The 23,958-nt window shown below is 37.1% G+C and overlaps 1 protein-coding gene across 2 annotated transcripts in view; it reads left to right on the forward strand.

Annotated features, from left to right (window-relative positions):
- The window catches only part of LOC130407474 (glucocorticoid receptor-like), a 68,422-nt gene that overhangs the window by 29,691 nt on the left and 14,773 nt on the right, over nucleotides 1-23,958 (forward strand). The window contains exons 3-4 of one of the 2 annotated variants that reach the window (XM_056730349.1): nucleotides 12,322-12,488; nucleotides 19,631-19,657. In XM_056730349.1, the coding sequence (XP_056586327.1) occupies nucleotides 12,322-12,488; nucleotides 19,631-19,657 (194 nt within the window). The remainder of the gene's footprint in view (nucleotides 1-12,321; nucleotides 12,489-19,630; nucleotides 19,658-23,958) is intronic. The other variant, XM_056730350.1, reaches the window with a different exon arrangement.

A 23,958-nucleotide genomic window follows, 5' to 3' on the forward strand; every position in this document is an offset into this window, starting at 1 on the left:
CAGAAACGACCTTGAAAATGTCAAAGCTTGAATTTTTATTGGAAATGCGCGAAAACAGCTCATCTGCCACCCTCTGTCGGGTTTAACTCACGGATGTGCTTCAAGCATACAGTTGTCGTAGGAGTCTTTGGCCTGTTTTGTGCCGGCCCGCAGATTCTCCCGGTCTCAAGACTCTTAAAATGGAAGCTGTAGCAATTTAGTTGTAAAGCCACTGCAGTCTGTAGCTCTTGGTTATCTGGTGCTGTGTTCTTCATAATTTAGACGTCCTTGTAGATCAAGGAGTCACAATAAAGACTTGACTTTCTAAAGTGATAACGGCGCAGTGTGAGATGTGAGAGGATAACAATGACATAAACTCCATGTTGTCTTTCATGCAGACTTCATACAGATAAATATGTCATGTTGCTTAGTGAATATTTTGCTTTTTTTAGCATTATAAGGCCTTATTCTTCATTGTGTAATCTCATTTCAGCTTAACAAAGACTTACTTTCTATAATTTTCTCTTGTATAATACTACAGTGTAATGCAGACATAATTATAATTTTTACCTGTTTGTGGTTATAATTTGTAGGAGTGTTATGATTTATAACACGATAAACTCCAGATATTTGCTGTAGTTATAATGTATTTTAAGTATTATAATGTATATAATGTATAATGTGACATTCCATATGCCTTATTACATCTTTTGAGTGGTTTTATATAATGTTATTACCATAAATCATCATAGTCTTAAAAGTTATAACCACAAATCGAAAGAAAATGACAAAGCCAAACTGTTGCAAGTCAACTTAGATGTCAAAATAGGTTTTGAAATCTTTTCCGTTTTATACGAGTATGGATGCAGGGTTTTTTTTACTGTGAAGATGAGTTCGTGTTCTCAGCAGTATGTGAATACTGTTGTTCATTCATGTAGCATTGGGATACTGGAAAAAAACTCATGGATTCCAAGAGAGCATGTACAGTATTACTATAATTTGGTCCCTGAATGCATTTAAAAAGCATGTGCCAAATGCATAAATGTAGATCTCACTTGCTTATTTTATATTGTCCTGTACTATACTTATTCATTCTGTACTTTGTAAATGTAGGGCCCTATGAAGTCCATGATGCGGAAATCGCGGAATCCAGGCATAAAAACAGAATATACTGTATAACGTCGTGGAAGGGCACAGAATCTGGCAAATTCATTATTTCTTAAGCAGAAACTTCTGCTTATTCAGATGCAGTTTACATGTGTATTCTGCTTGTTTTGCATGTCTAATAGGGAAAGAGTGATGCGGTTGTGTGAACAGCACGCGGGATGCTTGTGGAGCTTTCAGCGTCCATGTCACAAAGAGGACGCGCACCGCATTGAAGCTACTGTCAAACACCCTTTGCGACAACACGTCAAAATAAGAGTCTGGTTAACATAATTAAGTTATAACACAGACGTTGTATCACATCAACCCCCTTGATTTTTTTTATTAGACCACTTTGTATTTTATAAACTGTAGTAAATGGAAGTTAATGTGCTAGTACAATTATAAAAATAGTACCTATTATTACATAATATTACTTCATTAAAAACAGTACTTTAATTCATGTAGAAAAAAAGAAAATGTACGGGTAAAATGCTGGTTTATTCACATAATTGTAATTATACACTGATTTTACATATTTATTCCCTGTATGATACAAAGTCTCAACTGTAGATTTTTCAAAACCGTTTTTAAGTGATTATGTGGGCATAATCTATATAAACTATTGTATAGTAAAAGACGGAACAAAAAAAATGATTTGGGAGCAAATTTAACAGAATTCATCGTGTGCTATGCGTGTGTTTCCATGACAAACACATTAAGTGGGTACAGATAGAAACATCTTTAGAACATGTGCAGGGTTTTTTTTTTCGATTACTAAACTTTTCTGAGTAAACATCCAAATAAATAAGTACAGCCACATAACACAAGACTCTTTCTTGTCTTGTATGCCTGACATTTTTTAAACAAACATAATAAACCATTGAAGATAGAAAAGGAAAGTTATTAAAGTAAAGCTTTAACAACTTTAAAGGTCCAATGTGTAATTATTTAAATTTTCTTATCTTTTGACAGAAATGAAATATTATATACATAATTATTTGTTCAAACGTGTGTAAAGACCTTACATAATGAAGCGTTCTGAAGGAGCTATTTCTATCTACATATACCGCAGGTCCCCTTACGTGAGATTCTTTATCTCATTCGGCTAAGAAGCAAAAACATACCAACTTCTTTGTCCTGTGTCAGCCACCGTAGTGCTTTAAATGGCTGGAGTGAACAGTTGGTTGCAATTTGCAACCTCACCGCTAGATGTCACTATAAATTAGTGCAATGGACCTTTATTGTTGTCAATGGTTTTAAATGGGTTATCAACAAAGTGTCCGCATAACACAGGCAGCTTTTCCAATTTGTCTACTTTGTGCTTCACTTTTTGAGTGGTCAACACAGGGGGTGTACATTACACATACGGGACACTTGGATGAGTGCATGACTGATTGATATACAGATCGAAGGACACCACACAAGCCAGTGGCGATTCAAGCATCCGGCGAGTTTGGTCCTAAAATAGATGAGCAAGTGCAGGATCAGATGCTTGTCAGCGATGGGTCCAAATGATATTCTTGAACATAAAGGCTGTGAAGGAAACAGAGAGCTCATTCATCAGCGTACCAAACACAAATTGGCCACACAGAAGAGACACTGTGAAACTGTTGCTGCGCATTTCCTTAAACTCCGAGCCTGCCAAGGGTGATTTCCCTCTTTTTCAACTTTTAAAGTCACTGAGATTCAAGAGACGCATATTTATGAAATGATATAATAAACTGCGGATCGGGTGAGGTAATGCGGCGTGGTTTTGGGTCGCCGAGTGTACCTAATGAAATGGTAATGAATGACAAATTGTGTTATATGTAGCTGCGAGAATGGCTAGCATGAAAGCTCGGTGTTCTGCTGGCAGCCTCAGTGGAAATTAGTGGTAATGAGACAACGTGGCAAGTTTGGCTAATCACCCTTTTTTGGCGAATGAGAATGAACACAAAACGTGCAAACGTCAACACGAGAGGAAGCCGAAGTACTTTTTTCTCACAGTCTCTTGAAGCCGAATGAGCTGCTAATGTGAATTTGTTTGGCTAGCTGTAGGACTGTCACGTGATAAAACAGGCTGGGAGAGATAAAGGGACGCTCTGTTTGATGACCTGTACTGTGATGTCGTTTGTGATGAATTGTTTAGCTGACAGATCTAATTTTGTAGTGGACAAAAGTTGAATTCTGGAAAACAAACGATGTGAAAATTTACTACAGTACCATGCATCTTATTTGTGATCTTTTGGAGAGTTTACTAGATTATAGCAATGCACTCCTCATCGCACAAATGTCTTCAGAAGCTGCAGTATGTTCAGAAATGTGCCGCAAGGATCCTAATGAGGGTGTGCAAGTACAATCATATTTCTCCCATCCTTAAATCCCTTCATTGGCTTTTAGTCTCATACAGTATTCAGTTTACCCACCAGTGTACCTCTAGCGATGCCAAACTCTCCGCCTCAAGGAACTTCTCATTCCACAAAGAATATCTTCTCAAACCCACTAGGACTTAGCTTCATACTATGGGCGATCGGGCCTTTCGCTCAGCTGCTCCCAAACTGTGGAACGCTCTCCATCATCATCTAAGGGCACCGCAGTCATTGAGTGCATTTAAATGTGGTCTTAAGACTTATCTTTTTAGACAAGCTTTTTATTGATTGAATCCTCTATTTTGTAGCACTTTGAGATTTCTTTAAATATAAAGTGCTCTATAAATAAAATGTATTATTATTATTAGCTTAAGGCACTATATGGTTCTGCGCCAACAGAAATGCAGATATGAGCACACGGAAAAGAATCCGAAAAAATCCATATGATGATGTAGATTAAGTACCACTTTTAGTCAAATTAGTTGTCCCAAGTACAACCAAATGACCGTCATAGAAAACACATGAATAAACATTACAATTAATGGAAGAGCTGAGAATCTTTATCTTTACACCTCGTCCTCCAATTCTAATGTATTATTAATAATACAAACACTTTATTTACTAGATTTTTTCCCCCATGTTTTTCAAGTTAGTCCCAGTAATAGTGGAGAAAAAACACTTTTCTGCAGTGCAGTGTAGGCTCTGTAAATTACTCTTATGGCGGATTTATTAACTTTGTGGGGACTTGCCAAAAGACTACAAATCAATATTAAAGACAGACAATGTAAAAAGAATATTTATCACAGAAGATAAAAAAATATGCGTATGCTTAAGCATCAAGAGAACAGCTGTATATAACAAAAAGGTATTTACTCTTTACTGCTGAGGCTCATCAATGCGGCGCATCAAAACTAAATCACAACGTGCGTTTCATTGATTTAACCTCCAGTAGATGCAGACGCGTGTTGAATTAGCACTTTCCAGCAATAATAACAGCTTTAAACAGCAGTTCAAGTGCCGAAATACATAAGAAGCTTAATCTTCACACAGCTCATTGAAAGAGAGCGAGAAAAAGACGCACAAGCATCTGTCTGCTCCCGCTCTGTGTTTGTGCTTCCTGTCACGCGCCTGACCTACATCCACCAATGATAAATAAAAGATAATTAATACAACTGTATAAAAATTTGACATTGTATTTAAAACACGAAATGAGTATAGTTTTTAATTTCCTGTCGTCTCACACACCACCAGGGGTCTCTTCAAGTGCCACTAGCGGTACGCGAACCGCAGTTTGAGCACCACTGATCTAGATGATCGGATAATCCTATGATCCACATGACCTCTTTTACTTTTCGTGTGTGCAGTTGGCCGGCTGAAGGTCTACAAGCGGCATTTGAGATATTTTAAGCACCTTGGTGCAGGAGTGCGTGCAGAGGCGGAGGAGAGGTTCGGAGTTTACAGCTGGAGCAAACCCCGGCACTTCAGCCCGTGAGAAAGTCATGAATTCTCATGAGGGAAAGTCAAATGCCTGTTCATGCATCGGTACACGTGACATCTATGTGACATCGACCGACCTTCAGTGGACGATGCAGATTATATCAGTTGCTCGGTTTTGAAGATTATAGTGACAGACGGTATGATCATCATCAGCATTGAATGAGACGTGTCGGGGATTTTCCGCAGCAACTTTTTGGTTATGAAACTAGTCTTTCCTGTTGGGCGTGAACTCTGTCCTTACAGACTCTCTGTTTAAGAAGAAAAAAAAGTTTAACTCACTTTTATTTACTGCTTATTATGATAGTAATAGGATGTTAAGGAAAACTATAATTTCCTGCATCAGTGTTTTTATGTTGTTTTTCAGTAAAATGATCTGAATTAAATCACTTAAAGCAGGATTGCATTAGGTTTGTGTGGGAAAGTTGTTCTCTGGACACCAGTTTTATTTTCTTCAGTTTTTCTTCCCAAGTAAAATGATCTTGTTTAGAAGATGCTTAGATGTATTTACTGGAAAATGAAACAGATTTTTGAAACTGTTGCTCTCCTGAATGAAACTGGATCTCAAATTGTTTTCGCACATTAGCAGGTTGGTTACGGGACTGTTCAGGTCAGACATTTTGCTTCCGGCAAAAGGCTAATGTGATTATAATTTATTAAACACATGGCTCTTACTGGCATCTAATACTTGAGAGAAATCTGTTTGAGAGAAGTGCCATTACCATAGAGGTTGGGGATTTTTCCTTTATCAAAATCACGATCTGAATTACAGTCATCTTTCTCATTTTAAGAAATGGTCTTAAAAGGGTCAAAAAATATAATTAAACTGAAAACGCTACTAGACTTGATGTGATGTACTTAAGAAGAGATCATTATCTGTACCATTTGCTTACGTAGTAGTCGTGGACCTCTTCATCAAATCCTCCCCATAAGGATCATCCAAAATTCTATGCTCATGGCATCCCAGATGTATTAATTGATCTTAACTGGATATATTCATAGAAATGTTTCAAGTCTGGCATCAATGCAGAAATGGCCAATTACACAACAAAATATCATAACCGAACATCAGTGAATTATATATGTGCTATATTAAAGTTGCATCTTTGCTAAGCCGCCTGAAGTTACGTTGTGTCTAAAAGTGACACCAGATTATAGTCACGACATGTCCAGTGTTGTTTCCTGCTGTTCCACTATATAGCGAAACCTCGACCAGCTGACAGATTTATAGCCTCACATTGTACTGTATACACGGTCATACCGCAAAACCCCACAGAAGCCCATGCTGTGCAAACATTATTGCAGTGCAACCCAATCTTGAGGTTTAGAGCTTTGCAAAAATATGACAAATGAATTTGCAATTTATTTTCCACCAGACATGAGCTATAACACATCAGTAGTTAACCGCCCATCAATAGTGTGTATTTAAAGATGAAGCGTTTAGCACTTTCAGTAGAGGGTTATCTTCATATCATCTTTCAAGAGCGTAGGCGCCAAATCATGGCTGAGGTCACCGTACTAAGTTCTCATGATGTGAAATAGCCGTGTGTTTGTGCAGAGGACATCCGAGATTGTCAAGAGACACAAAAGATGGTCACACACCACCTGCTGGACTGAGCTCAAATCCTGCAGGGAAATATAAACCTCGTATGTCTGTCAGCGTCTGACTTTAGACTGTAGCTAGTGTTGCACAGTTCATTCGAAACAAAAACAAAGTTACGATTACATCTGCCATTGTGACAACAATATACCATTTTGCAATGTGCAAATCGCTTCGAGTAAGAGTAAATAAATTTAATACATATACGTGAATTTCTGTTGGTGATTTACTCATAAAGCATAATATCTCATCTCATATCTCAAATGGAGGACCTGAGATATGACTTATTCGTGTATGCAAACCCCGGAAGCGAGTTATCATTTAAGCACTTCTTGGTTCCATTGCCCAAAGTCTTTTGAATGGGTTGTTGGTAAATGAGGTGTGTGGTAAACAAACTCCCTAAACGCCTAATGGGGATTCATTCACAAAGTATTTAGTTACCGGGGAACAGGTTTTAAGTAAAGTTTGAAAAAGATATCGGAGGCTTGGTGGTGACGTTGATATTGAGCAACCCTTGTGTATTTGTTTATAGCCTCATGTAAGCTTTTTACTTCTGCGGATTGAATGTAGGCTTCAAAATAGCAAATATTTGCAAATATTATCTTTATAGACAAAACATGTAAACATCCTAAATCTTTTTTAAACAGAGGTCTTATTTTTGCGATCTTACAGAAGTCTGGGAAGAAATGCATAGACCTTCGGTCAAGGGAACCAGTGCAGTGCTAACTTCTGTGTTGGCCTACAAAAATACCTCATTGCTGCACCACTGCATTAGCGCAGGGTTTACGACATGCTTTTTTAGGGTGTTAAATAAAACCCACAAAAAACGGTTCAATGATGACCTCTAAAGGTAGTAAATCACGCAAACCTTAGTTAATCAAGCTGCGTAATTTCCTCCCATAAAGTTTGCATCTGATAAAGAAACTCCTACAAATGCAGTTAGGTCCAAGGCCTCATTTTCACTTGTTGTTGATGTAATCTTTTGCTATTCAAACTTTTTTTATTCTCCCTTTGAGCTGCAAGCCAAAGACTTGATTCTTCACGGTCACAGCGGTAACGATTTTGGCTGACATCTTATGTCCAGACGGGCCCCACTGTTTTTTTACCAGTGTCATCTTTCCAGTGACCCTTCTTGTCTAACCGCAACCTAACTTTAGGTCAGACATGTTGGGCGTGTGCCTCATATCTGAATACACACATTCTGGAGAGCCAAACACGGCTCTGGGTATGACATTATTCTGCAACCTGAAACCACTATCCCAATTATTGTAGTTCTTTAAATGGCCGGGAAGGTATTGCTCGCAATTACAAATCTGTTTGCTTTGATCAGCTGACAAACGGCTTCATGTGTTCGTGCAGATGGGAGCTAAATAGGGCAGCGTGTAAGACAGTCTAACCCGTATGAAGGTTCTGGTTACATGAGAAGGTGTTAGCGATAACACAATACCAAAATCCCATCATCAGAGGGGTAAACCAGAATAAATGAAGATGCGAAGGGACGGTGTAACGGTAGCTGGTTAACATCGTCAACATCGAGGCACTATGCTTGTAATGATTATCAGCAGTCATCAGTATTTGTAGCCGACACAGATGGGCAACACATGTGATATGTTAAGATGACGTTGAGCTTTTGAAATCCACAGCTTTAAATCTCCGGCCTTCTGCTATTCTGGTTTTTCCATTGGTCAGGGGTTTTTAAAGCCACAAGGTATAACTTGGTTCATCTATATCACATTTTCTTTTTGAAATCTTTAATTGAAGGTTATTGGTGTACTTATCTGTACAGTGATTGAAGTCAAAAACGGCAAACTGACGTTCCCCACAAGACCCTATTCAACAGCTGAAATGATAAGTTATTATCACAAGCTTACAATCGTGAATTGGAGACAGATATGAAAGATTTCTTTGTTTACTTTTTATATTTTTAAACAATTCAAGTTGCAGCTGGATTTGTTTGTCAGGTGTTCAGTTTTGAACAACGAGATTGTTTTGCATCATGTACTAGCGAGCCAATAAAATCCTTGACATCAGGCCCAGTCAGGTCAGTTTTGTTACTGCATGCGATTCTGATTTCATTCAGAATGCTGCACCATTATTTCAATTAGTTGTTGTTGTCGTCCTGCGCGAGCTATCATTGGTTTCAGATGTTCCGGTCAGGCAAGTAGTTGTGGTTTGTTTGTACTCTGCCAATATTCTCGAAATATAGCTCATTTTTTTGCAGCAATGTATAGCTCATTTTTTTATAATAATTGTACCGGACCTTTGACGTTGACAAGAATTCAGATTCAGACCTTTGATTATAAACTTTGAGAACCTCTGATGTACACAATGAAGGAATGTGAGATGCGTATATTGTGATAACCTCGGTTGGATGTAACTATCTACTAAGTATTTAGTTATTGTAATTGAATTACTTTTCCCTTGAGTACTCTAACTTTTTCTGTTATTTAATTAGTTACTTCTGATGTAATTAAACTAAATACTTAAATAGCTTAATTTATGTGTGCAATAGTGGAACTGACATCAAAATTTAAATTCTAACTTTAAAATCTGCTCTAATGTATAATTCTCACATTTGTAATACTTTGGTCAGTAAATAACTATTTTATGTATTTTTATATTATTTATTTGAATGAATTAAAAGAGCTGTTTCATGTCTATCGTTGAATCACTTAACTAATCTGGGTTGATATAAGATATAGAAAGTAATAAGTAACAAGTAATGAAATACTTTTTAGAGAGAGTCATTAGTACAGTATTCTTATTACACAATTGAATATGTAACTAGTAACTAATTACTTTTTCAGAGTAATTTAACAAAGACTGGTGATAACGCAGCACAGGTCTGATCAAGAACATGATTCTTCTGTTAAGAGTCCAGGAACACTCTGCACCAGATTTGCAGGCTGTCAGAAGTCAAAAGAGATGTAGTACATTACAAACAATTTCACTCATCCAAATGACACCAAAACCTTATAATGGATATTTTTCTGTTGTTTGTAGATCCTCTATTCCGACCCAGATGACCTGCTGTTATAGTGTTTTATCTTTTCAATACAGGGTAAATTGTAATAGAGTTTGCTTCTATGTCGTGTTGTTAAAGACATCTGAATGCTGTATCGCCTAAATCAACTGGTGAGTCATGACCCAGAATTATTGTAAACAACAGGGTACAAAATTATGCCAAAAAACGAATGAAGAAATGTATGCGTGGCAGGATAAAGGAACAGAACACAGTGTCCTAAACCACAATGCAGAAATAGTTTACATGTAAACTAGGGTTGGGTGGAATGACAGAATATTTTATAACCGCGGAATAAAATGGAGATGGTGGTCTAGTGGGTTAAACCACTGAACTGGTAAATCAAAGGTTGCTGGTTCGATCCCAGCAGCCACCACCAGTGTGTCCTTGAGCAAGACACTTTACTCCACGTTGCTCCAGGGGGATTGTCCCTGTAATAAGTGCACTGTAAGTCGCTTTGGATAAAAGCGTCTGCCAAATGACTAAATGTAAATGTAAAATGTAAACCGTAGGAGATTTTTCTATTCCGTGTATTCTGCAGAACGTAAAGAAGTATGTGTGGTTGACTCAGCGCTCTGCAAGTTGGGCGTCATAATTAAAAAAACGTATTAAACATTCCTTTGACCTTCTTTCAGTCTGTAGTTTCGTGATCCGCTCCAGTCCGGCGCTTTCTCTCTCGCAGTGCTCGTTCAGGGGTTCAGTGATCTGTTGTGCATATAATAAAGCTCATTCTCAGATATTTCATAAGTAAGGTTGCTTTGTAAAGCTGTCAATAGTTTTAATAAAGTTTAACTTCACGTGAGCGCTGCTACTGGGTGATGCGTGTGGAGTAGAGGTTGATAATTTTTCAGGGAATCCCGTGGATCACGGGAAATAAAATCACTAATAAAGGGAAAAAATTCAGCGGGATAGGGAATCGGCTGAAAACGGCAGGCGCATTTGACAGCATAAAGACATGCAGAAGTACAAGTACAATGCGTCGATCGGTTGGTGTGGTATTTGTCCAGTCTTTGCTGCACTGTAATTGGACAGCAAAAAACTCTCTGCGCTAAATTTAGCATATTTAAGATGGCTTTCGGTACAATAAAACAAGATAAAAAATAATTTTGAACTCTAACTAAGGTGGGCACTGGGAATGCTGTGATCTGTACTGCATTTTTTACTGTAACTCACAGATTCTGGCCAAAAAACAACACGGGTGTGGGAGGGAATGGGACTCTTTCTTCTGGGTTTGGGATGGGACAGGATTGTCCTCCAGTTTTTTCGCGGGATTGTGATTGAACGGGATTTGTTTCAACAGCAATGTGAAAGACTGACAGCATGACAACACATGAAAACTGTGATAAAAATCAAGGTTATCGCATAAAAAAGTGAAAAACGTTCCCTAAATACCTCTACACATATTACTGTTATTTTAAAATGAATATAAACTGGTTTTCTTTGTGAGAAATATTGCTAGTAGTTCACAGAATGAAGCAAAAATGATCAAAGTAATGATTTTTTTAAACGTATACCTAAACATAGTAACTAATTAAAAATCAAAAATAATTTGATTTAGTTAAAGTTGGTTAAGTTTAATTTTTTTCAATAGCTGCGAATCTTTTAACAGACTAAAAATGTCCGTCTCTGGAAAACTAACGTCTTTACACTTAATTCAAATATTTTATTAAAGTTGTATTGAGTTTTTGTTGCAAAGTTATGCTTAGAGTATAAACTGAAGCTCTGCTTTAAGAAGTGAAGGAGGCTTTAACAACACATGCGCAAAGCTTATAGATTCACGGCACTGGAGAATTGCAACAAAATATTACTACAAATAATAAATTGTAGAGGATAAACAAGTAAGTTGTTTAGTAGTGATTCAGTTTTTTTTATTTTTGTATATTACAATAAAAAAATTGTTCAGTTAATATAAAAAAAAATGGCTATATGTTTTGTCAGTGTTCTACCATGCACCTCATTTTGATGTATTAAATGAACCAAAGGGGTCTTTACAAATGAATATGCTTCCCACAGACATCGCTCTTGACCACTACTCATTTCACTAGCGAACATGTACAGCGTTTCACAGCTAAAAGTAAAAATAAACTCTTACATTAATTTACAATGTAAGTGACAGTGTACGCAATCTGTAAATAAGACTTTTTTTATAAATAAAGTGGCAATTTTGTCTAAATAAACGTACTCTTCTGGATGTTGGGTTTAGAATTTGACATGTATACGAGTGTGTGGAAGAATAGGAAGAAGTATGAATATAAAGTGACTAGCATGTGAAGTATGTAGTAGCATAAGTGAACAGGTTTGGAGTGAGACTGGAATGCCTTGTGTCAGTCATTGCTGGTCGCCCGGGGGAGAAACTCATGGCTCATACGCCTCTGAATCTTTTATCAGATGATATTGGGAGGAGTGAGATGGGTGGTGCCCTTGAAAATGATGCTTGCTTTTTTTAAATCGTGCAAAGTAGGAGTAAGACGAGAACCGACGATGTTCTGCATGTTTAGAGCATTGGCTCCTCATCTCAGCAGTGTAGAAGCAAATTCATGTCAATTAAAAAATAGGTACTGTACTGACATGCCTTGTGCCTGAAAACTATGAACAGAGTAACTTAAATATGTGGTCACATTTTATCAGTATGTGTTCCCAATTGAAGCCCTGACCTTTGCTATATGTGTAAGTGATTTTAGAAACATAATTAAAATCCTAATTTTGCCACTTTGTTTGTTTCTTTGATGTAGTTCTTTGGGAAGGTCTGAGGTCAGCAGTTCCAGCATGTCCGGATCAGTCAAGCCCAGCTCAAACAGCCATAAGATCTGCCTGGTGTGCTCGGACGAAGCCTCGGGATGCCATTATGGGGTGCTCACCTGTGGCAGCTGCAAGGTTTTCTTCAAGAGAGCTGTGGAGGGTGAGTTGATATCTCACAAACACACACTTTCATCTTCCTTCAACAGCGGGATGACTCAGTAGACGGCAGTGGACAGATAATGCTCCATATCTCATTTTATCATGCAGTGAATAACGTCAAGACTGCATATGCTGTCACTGTTGTCCTGTTCTCATGCTTTTTCTATATAATATTTGTGGGAAACCTGTACGGGGGTTTTGGTGGTTTTGCGGGTGGCTGATATAAAGCTGATGTAAGACTTAAGGAGCACCTGGAAATGGGAGTTTTAGTTTATGTCTGTTATTTTGATGTATCTGGAGGCTAGTGTAAGATTAAATATTGACAAATATTGACAAACCTCTCCGTTAGCAAATGTGTGGTTTTAAAGCTGCAAACTGTAACTTTTGCCTCTATGTCGCCATCTCTGTTTGTAAGGGATAGTTTACCCAAACATATATATTTCATCGTTTATTCACCCTAGTGTTGTTTAAAAACCTGTATATAACACTTCTTTTGTGGAAAAATAGTATGAAAACGTACTGCTGTCAAATCGACAAACAATGTTTGTGTTTATATGTATGCATATATGCAGTATTGGGGAAGCTACTTTGAAACTCTAGTTAGATAGGTGACAAGCTACTCATCAATAAAAGTAGTAACGTTACAGCTCAGCTACCCAACTGAAAAAGTAGTTAGCTAAGCTACACGTTACTATAAAAAAGTAGCTAGCTACATTGAAACTACTTTGATTTTAGAGTGTCATCGTATATTAAGACTGATAACTGAATTAATGTAATACTTTACAGTTATGATTTCATAGTTGTTTTATTTTGTAAACTACACAGTACTCAAGTTAAAGTTAAACATTCAAGTTGAATACTCAAATTTATCTCAAGGTAACAGATTGCACAATGTAGACAATACGAATCATTAAAACAACATAAAGAACAAATGTATGCATTTACATTTACATTTAGTCATTTAGCAGACGCTTTTATCCAAAGCGACTTACAAAGTGTTAGGGAGCAACAAGCGATATGTCATACAGGAGCCATAATACATTAGGTGCCAATACAAAGTTACTGGTTTCAACTAGCTAGACCACTACCTGTTGAGATTAGTGGGGTTAGTTTTTTTTTGTATTATTTGTCTGTCAGGTATGCAACATATATATTTTGCAAAGGGCACACGGGAACGCTGAAAGAGCGTTTTTTATTGTGTCTGCATTTTTTATTACCTTTGTTTAACATGAATATTTAATCAACTATCAAATGCTATGCATCATTTAAAGGCTTAAACACTAAACATTCTCTTTCAAAGTTGTTTTTGCATTTAATATAATACTCAAAATTAGCCCCGCCTGTTAAGAAGTAAATTCAATCTTGGCCTTTACTGTTTGATGAACACACTTGTTGTATTGTGATTACGATTGTTTGTTCAATCGGCAGACGTTTTGCCAAAGTAATGGGTGTGGCACAATATAAGGTTCATTAGAAAACTGTTGCGGGACAGATTTGAAATGGGCGGGTCCTTGTAGTCTATGTAATTAATGGTAAATAAGGATTTATCATTGCAATTAAACAGACATTTAATATGTTAAATGCATTATAAAACGGTCAGTGCTAGTCCTTGATTCTGATTGGCTGAGCTGTTGTAAAATACCCTGATTTATAACAGCTGACCGCCTTACATAGCCTAAATATCACGATTTATAACGCACATATATGTGTTCCCTTAAATTTGTGCTTGAAGTCTTCAATGCGTTTTAATTTTTGGTTTGCACCGAATACATACAAAAGTGTATTCATTACTGTTAGCTTCTTTAAGAGAAAGGAAATTGGACAAATAAGGCCATGGGCAATTAATCTATACATCTTCCGAATCTGCCATGGCCACCATGCCTTGCTCCATCCTGTATGGATGTGTTTATGACGAGTTTACTTCTGCACATTCACGTAATCACCAGACGCTCTCGGAGTACTGTCTTCAGTAGTAAGTAAGATGACAAAGCTGCGCTGCACTGCTTATTGCTTAAAAGTTCATCACAATGGAATGTAGCGAGTAGCATTTGGACACGCTACACCGCTACTTGCTTGTGGAAGTATTTAAAAAAAAAAATGTCAGTACTATCTCTATATTGACCTCACCGGTCAAGCTCCTAAAGCTTGGTTCAGACGGTACGATTTTGGGCTGTCGCAGATGAAAGTGACTATTGTGGAACAATGTGCTCTATGCATGCTTGACTTCCACATTTCACAGGAAGAAACCTAGGCAGTTTCCGGTCGGGGAGGCTCAAGACATGTGAAAATGGGATAAAAGTTAAATTTAGCAGATGCTGGACATTGCGGCACACAGCAGTGGTATATAGAAGTGCTGTTCTAGCGTATTTGAATGTTATAACGTAGTGTTAACTTATGAAAGTGGAATAGCACTTCTATATACCACTGCTGTGTGCCGCAATGAAGATGAAATAGCCCATTTATGTTTTAATAAAGTCGCCCACATTCACTCTCCTTTCAGAGCGAGACTGTTATCTATATCCTTTGAGTCGTTGCTGTATGATCAGCTCCATCCGTCACTGAGTTTTGCAGACAGACCATCAGGTGCACCTCGAGTAGTCACAGAGAAAGAAACCGATCAGTACGTGAATCAGAATGTGTGGTTTCAAGGTGTGAAATTACAGTTTTTTTCCCAGCTGGAGTGTGACTAGAAAAATAACAAAGATTCGGCTGTCTGAAAAGATTCCCTCTGACGTGTCCCATGATACAGCCGCAGAAAAAAAGAAAAGACTATTCCAAATTTTCATTTCATCAGCATTTTTTGATGTAGTGTTATCATTCCTGTCCAGTATAGGTTACATTTCAACAAAATCAAACATCAGGACACAAACTCATCCAACAACAACGTTAAAAACTAACAGCATGACAAGACACATCAAACAGTGTTTTTTTTACTTTACTTTTTTACTTTCCCTAAATACATGTAGAAAGTTGTATTGGTTAAAAGTGAATATGAACTTGTTTTCTTTGCAGTATTTAAGGTCTGTTATTTTCACCTGTTTCACCAGTTTTTATTTCCTGAGAATAAATGCAAATCGAAACAATATTTTTATTTGAAATTAAGAAGAAATATTGTTAGTAGTTCACAGACTTAATCACATACATTTAAAATCAGAAAAGCTGATTTTACTTCAAAAAAATTTGTGCAGTTGTATTTATGAAGAGTTTATTTCTTAAAAGAGAAAAAAAATCATGTTTTTACATTTATGCATTTGGCAGACGCATTTATCCAAAGTGACTTACATTGCATTGTCCTATACATTTATACAAAGGTATGTGCAATGCCCTGGGATCGAACCCACAACCTTGCGTTGTTGACCAAGTATTTTTTAATTATTATGGCTTAAATCAAAACAAACCATCTGCAGTTTGATTGATATTAATTGGAATACACAATAAAAAAACATGATTTACACAGTTATCTCATTTCGGAAATAAAGTCTGAGCCAGCACAAAACTGCATTAGAAACTTCAAACAATCACTTCTCTGTTTTGCTTGAAGATTAAAATTTAAATCACATGCTGTCCAAACACGCTACCATAATTGTTTTTCATACAGAAGTGAACAAAAACGTCCCTAAAATCAAACATTAAATTAAATTTTGCTGTGACGTGCAGAGCCCAACTTTTTGGACATTTTTCACATGATAGGCTAAATAGAAGATTGACGTTTTGGGTTTTTAGATGTCTCTATTTTAGCTCAGGTAGTTTAAAGCACAGTAGTTCTTCACATTGTGGTCTGCACAAACCCTGTTTATCCTTTCATGTTTCATTCATCTTGATCCAGTTCCCGAGTGACCTAAAATGCAAAAGATTTGAGATGTGCTTTCACCTCCCTCAAAGTTGAAAATAATATTTAGTGTCTTTACTGTATTATTTAAGGCTAAAATACACCACAAGACTTTTGTTTCGATTTTACCCAGATTTTCAGTCTGGACTTGTTTCAGAAAGTCTGTGCCAGTCTGCGGATTTGTTCAGTTAGTGTGTTTCTATATGAAACTTTCAAAAAGTCTGCAAGTGTAATATGTCTAGTTTTAAAAAATCTTTTCAGATTTTTTAAGTCTTGTAGTATATTTCAGCCATTAGTTTCATTTAGTGTTGTTTCTTTCCTTGCTGTCTTAGACCCACACCCGGACTCAGACCCAACAATAGATCTTTTGGTTTGTGACCCACCAGCTGAGAATTATGACTTTAAAACCAGAACTCAGTGTGGTCTCGTGTGCTAGATTTGCATTTTAATTGAAATCCTTCCTCATTGGTTTAGTGAATTTTGAGCTGAGCAAATTACCAGATTTTTCATTGTTTAATAGTTCAAATGTTCATGTGTGGTAGATTTTATGTTTCGGACATGAAACCATGAATGTGAACCCAAACTATTACCGCTCCAATTAGACATACAGTATGTTGAATTTATTCTGTCCTCATCATACAAACCAGGGGATTTGTCATGAATAAAATAGCAGCTCGCGTCACATTTACAGTGCAAGACCTCCTTTCTAGTTCAAAATGACCATTTATTGTATCTGAGCTGTAAAAATGCCTCATTGAGAAACCTGCATGATACTGAAATCACAACTATGAGTACATATCACCACCTGTATTTAAACATATATTTAATACTCTGCTTCTTGACTTTGACACTGATAAACAACAGGATAAACTGTGCACATGGAAAGATGTTAGCCAATCCTAATAGTAACGTACATGTTGACGTCTTACAGGTACAGTAGCAAAAAGTTAAAGCAGCCTTAGCTTTAAGCATTTGTTCACCAAAAAGTTTTGTTATGTTTAGAATGACTGTGCGTTACTGTAGAGAAAACAGTGATCCTTCACCACAAAAATAACAGATATGAATTAGGGATGAGTCACGAATTTCGAATATTCGAATAGTATATTTAACTCTAGAATTTCGAATAGTGTGTGCGATCTTAAAAAAACTCGCCGTGTTTTCACGTGTAACGCGTTCATGTAACCAAAGGGTGGCGCTGCCAATAATGACGCACCTAAAACCTAAAGGCTGTCAATTAAGAGACAGTAGAGGAAAACATTTTCTCACAAGAATTGGTAACGAAGTTACGTACACTGTAGGCCCGCGTGACATAACGGAAACGGTAAATTGAGACGATGTCAAAAGTGTATTCTGTGTGGGGTCCTTTAATAAAATGAATGAGAATAAAGTGCAGTGCAAACTCTGCAATGCAAAGCTGGCTTATCATGGATCAACATCTACGATGCTCAATCATTTGAGGGCGAAGCACCCAGCAGGTCCATCCACAGGTCAGCAATCAGTTGCTAGTTTATGGTCAGAACAACCAAATTGGATGCCAGACGGGCGGAGCAAATAACGGCTTTAATTACTAAGATGATCACTAAGGATATGCTTCCGATCGGCTTTATCGGAGGAGAGGGTTTTAAAAATCTTATGGAGTTTGTACAGCCCGAGTTTACTGTTCCGTCTAGAAAAACGATCTCTGCCAGACTGCAGAAACCTTTTCATGACAATAGAAACTGAAGCCTTTTGAGCTGTTAATTCATGAAATCGCTACGAACTGTTTATAAATGACGTCATGCGGTTAAATATGTTTTAACGCGTGTTAAGTCTGGTCTAAAATCTTTATGGCTTTAATATATTTTCTTTGATCAATCGCACTGTTTTTTAGTTGGTATAAATGTGCATGCTCATATTTTACAAGGAAATGTTCTAACATTATGTTCTAGAAAATGTTCATTAAATTATTATTTTAATGTATTGCTTGATGTAAGAATGCCTATTCCATAATACATAAAGCAGTGTGCCGTCATACGGATTTAAAGCGTAAATGTTCTCTCTCTCTCCGTTTGTATGTGTGGTATAATACTGTAAATGCGTCCATGTGGGGGAGGGGTGCGAATTTCGAATAATTTTCGAATAGTTCTCATCGATCTTCGAATATTATTTTTGCTTTAAATGCCCATCCCTAATATGAATGCAACCCATAAAGGATCTTTCATATAGACCTCTTTCTCGCTGATGTCACGCTCACACCACGGCACTAGCTGGAGGCAAAACAAAGGGAAAACTGGAGGCGGCCAATACAAACCAGCACATGTTCAGCTACATAAGGAGTTTAAAATATCATCTTGTTGTGTTGTTTAGTGCCACAGTCAACAGAATACAGTCTCCAATTTGATATTTTAACACATTTCCCTGCCATTGTCAAACAAAAACACTGACTACAGCTGTAGTTAAACACAATAAAACAAGCGGATTGAACAGAAACGATCATTAAAAATGCTTGCGTTTCACTTCGTAACAGTAACCTAAGATTAAAAACTACTGTCTTTTGTTGGTGTGGATTATGATTTGTGTCTAAAAATATCTCCCGTATGCCTAAATCGTAAACTGGGGAACAATGTTATTTTTCATATAGTGTTAACTTTTGAATGCATAGGGTATGCTCACTAACTTTGTTAGTTATACAACTAGCAGCCAAAAACTAAACATAAAAGAAACAGTTTTTCATCTAGTTTTAGTTGTCACAAGTGCATTAGTATAAAGGGAGAGGCAACAGTGAGAAGGCTCATGTTATTTGTCAGGTTTGTGTTCAAGTACATGCATTTGCTAAGTTTTGCCACTGTTAGCACACGCAGGCATCTATAGATCTATACGCTCTCAGTTCAATCTTTACTATAAACACTTGGTTTCTCTGTCTGTTGGTGTAGATTTCAGGCCACTTAACTGGAGGTAATCTTGTCAGTTCGTCTCTGGATCCATTGAATGAGCGCCTACAGGTCGGCCAGATTCCTTGCGTTAAAGTCATTTATTTAAAAAAAAACAATTGCGGTCCTAGACAGATTTTTTTGTCATTCTCAAAAACCCAACAAACAAATGGGTGCTCCCTAGCATTAGTAACGTCAGAGGGATCTTTCTGCCTCCAGCTAATCTCCACCCACAAAAACAGGAAAGGGGTCTATAGAGCACTTTATTTCGAATATTTTCGACTTCTCGTTTTGTAAACAATACTATAAACATGAACTGAGCTGTTTCTTCAGCAATAAAGCTTCAACATTTCTATCTGTTATTTTTGTTTCTTCCCCCTCATTTCTGCGGTTGGAATCGTGAAGGCTGGAGAGCGCGACAAAACACAGATGGTAAATAAATGTACCTTCATTAATGCTTTTGCTTACAGTTTCAATAACCTCCCACACACCACCCCCGGAGTCAGAAATTAACTTTATTTTAAGGGGCAACATTTGTACCCATCTGAATTTTTAAGGTATGACTTTTTTTTACGACAACATGAACGAAAGATGTCATGTTTTACCATTATTTAAATTATACTTTCTTTTCTCACGGCAGATTCACATAATTTACAGGTTTTCAGAGTGTTTATAAATGTTAATTTTTGTAACACCAAAACACATATTAATCTGCAGTGACACTATAGAGAGCGAGTGAACTACAGAGGATAACTGAAAAAACACAGAAAGTCACAATTTGGGCCTTTTTGTCACCATGTTTGCCTCAAGCACTGGTTAGTTTCTGACCCTGCCCTCACGCATGTTTACTGCACAAGTTGTAAGTCACCAATCTGCATTCTGACTATCATCACACTTGCATCTCACTTGTTTTCGCTTGCACAACCATTAGTTCCTCTAAACTGCTGTATGACTGCTTTGCATTGCTTTATAGTCGGTGCGCTTCAAGTGTTTGAGCTAAACAATGGGGATGCTGAGCGGTGGTCTGGGGAACAGAGATAAATTCTCCATTGTGCTTTTTATTTGGTGGTTTACTTGCTTAGCTTCACTCAAGCCTACAATAATTTGTTTAAAGACAGTGACAAATGGTTTACAAAGCTCGGGTAAGAACCATCAAATAAGAACTGCAATAATTGCCAAATACGTTAAAGTTAAGGTGTAATCCTCTTATTGGCCATTGTCAAAGTGACATTTATCTATTATTAAAAGACTACAAACATAAGCCTTGAAAGTCTTTAAAAGAAAGTATTTTTAATGGAAATTTTTGTGTGCTTGTGTTATAAAACTAGCTAGGTTATATTATGTTTGCTAACTTACTATATAACTTGACTAATAGTGCTCACAACAAATTCGTTTTTATTACTTTTATTATGCGACTACTATTTGGTTCATTTGATTGTCCAGTAATATTTAGTAAAGCATCGTCAGAGGAGGTGTGTTTTGTTAACGCATTTTCAAACTAGTCAGTTTTGTAGCGGTTAGCTATTGCATGCTAGCATGACAAGGGAGAAGTCCCGCCCTCTGTTCAGAGCTCCCTCTAAAGCCACGCCCCTCAATGACCTCATGTCTCATATACCGGTGAACGTTTTAGTAGTTAGCAAATCAAATTAAAGTATAATATTAAAAAATATACTTTTTCATAATTACAGTATGATAAACGTAAACAACTCTGACATACAGTATATATTTGTACCTAACGCATTGATCCCTGATAGCACACATACATCTGCAAGACATATTTTTTTGATTGTTTGCTCATCTGCAATACGTCTTCAAGACGTTTTCTGTCAGATTTCATCTCAATATCTAGATGATGTCTTTAACATGTTTGTCATTTAGACTGTGTGAAACTGCAATCCCTAAGACGTTTATCAGATGTTTTATACACCAGATCTATTCCAGATCTTTAGCAGACATCCTACAGACGTACATGTGCTATCAGGGATTGCACATCTTATAGTCATAAGACTTTCACAGAAGAAATGCACACTTTAAATATTTAGACTATGTTAACGATCAAATAAATAATATTTAAATTAAACATTGCCCTAGCTTTAAGTGACTGCTATCAGACTATGTTCTCATGGCCGTATGTAACGTACAGTATGGGTTGCCTTCAGATCAAAGGACAAGCGAGAGAGATAGATGGCGTCAAAATCAGAGTGTGTGGGGGGCCATCGAATGCTTTGATATGCAAAATGAACAATTATGCAAGTTGGTCAGCACAGACGGTTGAATGGCATGTTCGGAACGGCAAACGGAGGAAGCCTTCAAGGTCTCGGGCCGATCGCTTGGCAGTAGATGCATCGGGGTTGTGTGGTTATTCCTCTGTTCTGCTTTCTCCGTTTGGATGAATTGTCTGAATTTATTCCAAACATTTTCGACTCAAATTAGGTTTTTTCAAAGCTTTTGAAGGGTTAGAATTCTCTCGGGATATGAACGTTAATGTGACGGTCCTCTAGGAAAGTATGTAGAGCTGAACCTATTTTTAAAGAAATAGTTCACCATAACGTTAAGATTTCATATTCATCTGCTCCCTTTGTGTTTATTTATTGCTGTTATTTTGTTTATTCCACACGTGAAACACAAAAGTAGATCTTATGTTTTAAAGGGATACTTTACTTGCAAATCAAAATTTCCCCATGTTTTACTCCCCCCTCAAGGCATCCTGACTGAATATGACTTTCTTCCTGAAGAATAATGCAGTCGGAGTTATAATATATATATTACCGAGCATCATGTTTCTTCCAAGCTGTAGAATGGGAGTGAACTGGTGTTTTTGAAGCTCCAAAAACTTCATCTATCGATCAAAGAACTGCTCGACAGTTCTCCGGTCTTAACAAAGGTCTTCTAAAGCAAATCGATGTGTTTGTTTAAGAGAAATATCCATATTGACGGCGATATTAACGATAAAGTCTAGCTTCCATCATCTCTCGAATGCGCATGAACCAGAGGCTTGTTTTTTCGGCAAACAACAGTGATGAAAGCTCCTGCACAGAGGAGACGCTTTCCTATCGGAACAAAACGAAAAATGCAGCGTTCGTCACCGGGACTTACTACGTGTTGCCTGCGTCATCTGCCGGAAAAACAAGCCTGTGGTGCATGCGCATTCAAACGATGACGGAAGTTAGACATTAACATTACTAGCGATGTCAATAGGGATATTTCTTTTGAACAAACGTATCGATTCTCTTCAGAAGACCTTTGTTAAGACCATAGAGCCGTGTCGAGACGTTCTTTAATGGATGGAGGCACTTTTTGGAGCCTCAAAAAGTCGACACCCATTCACTCCCATTCTAGCACTTGGAAACAAAATGATACGTGGTATTATAACTCTGACAGCATTATTCTTCAAGAAGAAAGTCATATTCAGTCAGGATGCCTTGAGGGGGATTAAAACATGGAGAAATTTAGATTTGCTAGTAAAATATCCCTTTAAGTACAATGAAAGTTGAGTGTGATTTGCTTATGTGCAATGAATAAAATATATTTTTCCTACGCAAGTACAGAGCCTTGCAAGACTTAATTGAACTCATTATTCACTATGTGCCATTGTTGAATACACTTGCAAATGAGATTTGCGAGCTCTATTGAAGGATAAGATTATCAATGAATAACAGCTTAAATTTCAGTCGTGTACTTACACTAAGAAATTAAAAAACTTCAGAGACTTTTCTTTTTCTAGACTTTAAGTCACCATCAACTTGATGTATAACAAACAGAAGAACGTGTTTCACAGAATAAATGAAATTTCATAGACTTGGAACAACATGGCGTGAGTAGATCAAGTCATGATGGTCATTCGGGTCTTAGAGCTTTTCACCCAAAAACTAAAATTCTGTCATCATTTACTCACTATCAAGTTTTTCCAAATCTTAATAAATGTCTTTGTTCTGATGAACACAGAGAAAGATATTTGGAAGAATGCTTTTAACCAAACAGTTCTTGGTCACCATTGACCAACATAATAGGAAAAAAAAACTTTCTAAATGTCTTTGTTCTGTTAAAGACAAAATAAGATATTTTCATTTTCCTACTATGGTAGTCAATGGTGGCCAAGAACTGTTTGGTTACAAGCATTCTTCCAAATATCTTTCTCTGTGTTCATTAGAACAAAGTAATGTATACAGATTTGTATACAGAACTTGAAGGTGAGTAAATGATGACAGAATATTTATTTTTGGGTGAACTATCCCTTTAAAGTGAAAAACAGTAGCGAAGACATTTTCTAAAGTCAAAGACCACGTTTACGTCGACAACAATAATTTGATATTACCACGACTAAGACAAAACTAAGAAGAATGGACCATGTAAACAGAGCTTTTTGATTCGCTTAACCTGTCTAAAATCTCGTAGTAAACACAAATCAAATTAAGACGGGTGTAGAACTCCTATTTGAGTCACATTATCGAAGTGCCGTATAGACATGTACACACCTTAAACGCACTTTTACCAGCTCGTAGGAACTTTCGCAGCACTTTGCAACAGGTCACACTCATGCACGGCATTGGACAACAGTTTCGTTTTACGGCAAACAACGTGGCTTCAAGCAAGAAAGCACATTTTTGGTCCGCACGGGAAAAAAGAAAGATGCCAACAAATCTAGAAAACAAATAAAACACCAAAAACTGTATGTGGTACCATGGCGAAGACGAACCGTTTGTTGATGCATGAAATTATGGACGGAACGTCGA

Source organism: Triplophysa dalaica, chromosome 19 (assembly GCF_015846415.1).
Source record: "Triplophysa dalaica isolate WHDGS20190420 chromosome 19, ASM1584641v1, whole genome shotgun sequence".
Taxonomy (NCBI): Eukaryota; Metazoa; Chordata; class Actinopteri; order Cypriniformes; family Nemacheilidae; genus Triplophysa; species Triplophysa dalaica.